The sequence below is a fragment of the Cyprinodon variegatus genome, unplaced genomic scaffold (genome assembly GCF_000732505.1).
Source record: "Cyprinodon variegatus isolate N-32 unplaced genomic scaffold, C_variegatus-1.0 Scaffold72, whole genome shotgun sequence".
NCBI classification, from domain to species: domain Eukaryota; kingdom Metazoa; phylum Chordata; class Actinopteri; order Cyprinodontiformes; family Cyprinodontidae; genus Cyprinodon; species Cyprinodon variegatus.
In genome coordinates, this window is record NW_015150525.1 from 1406438 (window position 1) to 1410033 (window position 3596).

At 34.2% G+C, this 3596-nt stretch overlaps 1 protein-coding gene across 1 annotated transcript in view; it reads left to right on the forward strand.

Annotated features, from left to right (window-relative positions):
- The first annotated feature begins 1722 nt into the window (after positions 1-1722).
- The window catches only part of LOC107083314 (MAP kinase-activated protein kinase 2-like), a 67015-nt gene continuing 65141 nt past the window's right edge, over positions 1723-3596 (forward strand). Inside the window, exon 1 of the mRNA XM_015372438.1 lies at positions 1723-2470. Coding sequence (XP_015227924.1) covers positions 2258-2470 — 213 coding nt within the window. The 5' untranslated portion in view covers positions 1723-2257. The remainder of the gene's footprint in view (positions 2471-3596) is intronic.

Consider the following 3596-nt stretch of genomic DNA (forward strand, 5'->3'; position numbering starts at 1 on the left):
TCGTATTGTTACGACTTTATTCTCGTAATATTACAACTTTATTCTCGTAATGGTACGACTTTATTCTCGTAATATTACAACTTTATTCTTGTAATGTTTGACTTTATTCTCATAATGCTTCAACTTTATTCTCGTAATGTTATGACTTTATCTGATAATGTTACAAGTTTATTCTCAAAATGTTACAACTTTATTTTCATAATATTACACTTTATTTTCGTAATTTACGACTTTATTCTCGGAATGTTACGACTTTATGCTAAAAATGTTACAACTTTATTCTTGTAATGTTTGACTTTATTCTCATAATGCTTCAACTTTATTCTCGTAATGTTATGACTTTATCTGATAATGTTACAAGTTTATTCTCAAAATGTTACAACTTTATTTTCATAATATTACACTTTATTTTCGTAATTTACGACTTTATTCTCGTAATGTTACGACTTTATGCTAAAAATGTTACAACTTTATTCTCAAAATGTCACAACTTTATTTTCATTATATTACACTTTATTTTCGTAATTTACGACTTTATTCTCGTAATGTTACGACTTTATGCTATTAATGTTACAACTTTATTCTCGTAATTTTACAACTTTATTCTCATATTACAACTTTATTCTTGTAATGTTACGACTTTATTCTCGTAATTTTGCAACTTTATTCTAGTAATATTACAACTTTATTCTCGTAATATTACAACTTTATTCTCGTAATGTTACAACTTTATTCCTGTAATGTTACAACGTTGTTCTCATAATGTTACAACCTTATTCTCGTAATGTTAAGAATTTATTCTCAAAATATTACAACTTTATTCTCGCAATGTTTTACTTTATTCACGTAATGTTACTTTATTCTCGTAATGTTACGACTTTATACACGTAAGATTACAACTTTATTCTCTTAATATAACACTTTATTCATGTTATATTACAACTTTATTCTCGTACTGTTATGACTTTATTCTCAAAATAAAAAATCTCTAGCCTGGCAGTAATACTCCGTCATACAATACCTTTAGGTAAAAACATGTGAAGATGGGTTATTTTAACTTGAGTTTGGGTACTCTACCCATCTCTGATTATAATAAAAATATTTATACTGTATGTTTTTCTGTACAGGGACCAAGCCAGGGGGGCAGCACAGCACTAGTTCCTCAGGGGCCCCTGTTGGCCCCTGTCTAAAACCGCCAATAACAGTTGGCAACCCTAACCTTTTCCCACACAGTTTCTTCTTACTTTTCCATTTGCCACAAGATATTTCAGATCATCAAGTACATATTATTACCAGAGAACATAACGCAACATGAATATTAAGATTCCCATATTTTGATTTATGTGGATGCATCGCTTGTTTTTGAAACAGCATTCTGCATAAGCTAAAAAAAAAAAAGCCCTAACCTTGAGGTAACCTGTAGGCCTCTGGTCAGATTAGTGTGTCTATTTCTGTCCTCCCCCTCGTTGGTACCATCTTTGTTAGTGGGTTTCTTTCATTAGACCAAACTATATGGAAATAAACACCGATTGGGAACCTAAAATGTGGCACAGAGACAAAGAAAATAAAGAAAAGGAAACATTTTACTTGTTGTTTTATTGACATTAAAGGGTGTTTTGTAGCTGGTCTGTAGTGGCTCTGTGGTTTCCTCTCTAGTACTTCTCCTTTAAGCACAGAAACCCCCCCTCGGCCATGACGTGAGGACTAAAACCTGCTGCCTGCCTCTCCGCTGGAAACTGAAGTGTGATTGTCGATGCTGTGGGTGTCCGACTTTCTCTGTCATTTTCTATTTTCTCTGAGCTTTCGCTCGTCTTTAAATCCGTCTTTTAGGTTTCCTGTTTTTTAAAAAGTGAAACAAACCTTTATAGGTGACTTAGGATATGTTTTAAAAAACTTCTTTCTGCGTTTTTTTTTTTTTTTTAGAAACCGATGGAAGGCGGACACCGAGATGGAGAAGCTAACCGATAGCTCACTGATTAGCCTAGAAGCATAGCTCGCGGATAGACTCCAGCTAGCATGCTAACAACTGTCTAATTTAGCTTTTATTGGCTAACAGGGAGGCTTCTTTTACTGACACCAGAGTTATTCTCGTTTGTCTTGTTTTTTTATTTTTTATTTTATCGTGTTCGGTTTGTGTGGGGACAGGGAAGCCAGGAAGACTCGATTATCTGGTCAAAAAAAAGGAGAACGGCGCGGCTTTTTGTCGAGAAGCGGCGGCTAGGTGATCTTACTAGCTCTGTCAACCAGACTGGACATTATGCTGTCTAACGCTCAGAACCAGCCACTGTTTCCCATCCCGGCGGGCCAGCAGAACCCCACGGGCCAGTTCCACGCCAGACCCCACCTACAGATCCATAAGAACGCCATAACGGACGAATACAAGATAACCGGCCAGGTGTTGGGACTTGGGATCAATGGCAAGGTGGTGGAAATATTCCAGAGGAAGACCGGAGATAAATATGCTTTAAAGGTGAGCCACAGCGGTCAGACAAGCCAAGGTGTCTCGGTACACTAGAAATAAGTAACAACTTCTTAAATTAAGTGTATTTATCCTTAATTTGTGTAGGTAAATAAGATGATTTGCCAATGGAATGATTACTTTTACTCGTAAAATACGATAATTAGATAATATGCACTTGAAATAAGACAATGAAATTGTGTTTTTTTTTATTTTAAGTTTAATTTGTCTTGTTCCATTGGTAAAATGTATCTTTTACCTCCTCAATCCAAGAACAAATGCACTTATTTTAAGAAAAATAAGTGACTTTTTTTTTCCAGTTTACCACTTTGGACAGGCATATAAATAATGTGAAGGTTACAGGCACACTTTATGTTTTGGTGTTTTAACTGCTTAAGTCCAATCATTAAGTGTATTTCAAGTTAAGCTCCTCAATTTAGATTTTTTTTTTTACTGCTTTGATTGCTACCTAATTTATATAAAGCAGAATCACAATCTTCATAGTTTGTTTTTCCATAAGGTCTTAAAAAGCAACATCTGGACTCAAAATATCTATATTTTCTGAATGAGACCTTCCTGTAATTTAATGATGACTTAGATTTTTGAGGTCCCTTATTCGTTGTTTGCTGTGATTTTGTTTTCAGTCATCTGAAGCTCTGGCTTTGCCTTATTGTTTCATAAAACCACAAGCTTAATGATGCGGGTTGGGGGGGCAGCTCCTGTCGAAAGGAATTTATTTGATAGATATTAAGCCTTAAACACAAACATGTGAGACAATGGTGCAGCTCAAACTGGGTTAATGGCTTAAAATTTAATTAAAACCGATAGAGCAGGGGGAACCCATTAAAAATCAGCAGGGTCCGAATAAAGAAAATCAACAACCAGTAAAGGTCCGGAGACATTTTTAATTATAATCTGTTACTTTAAACATGATTTAACATTGAAATATAATGAAGTGTTTATGCATCCATGTTATACATTGACTTTTAAGTAATATAAAAATAAACATATTTTACATTTTAAAAAGAACAGCAATCGTTCAGTTTGGTATAAAGACAATTTCCTAATTCACATATTTTATAAAACACCTGAACTGACCTTTGTTGTAATTTTTTTCTTTCTTTTTTCTGGCTTAATG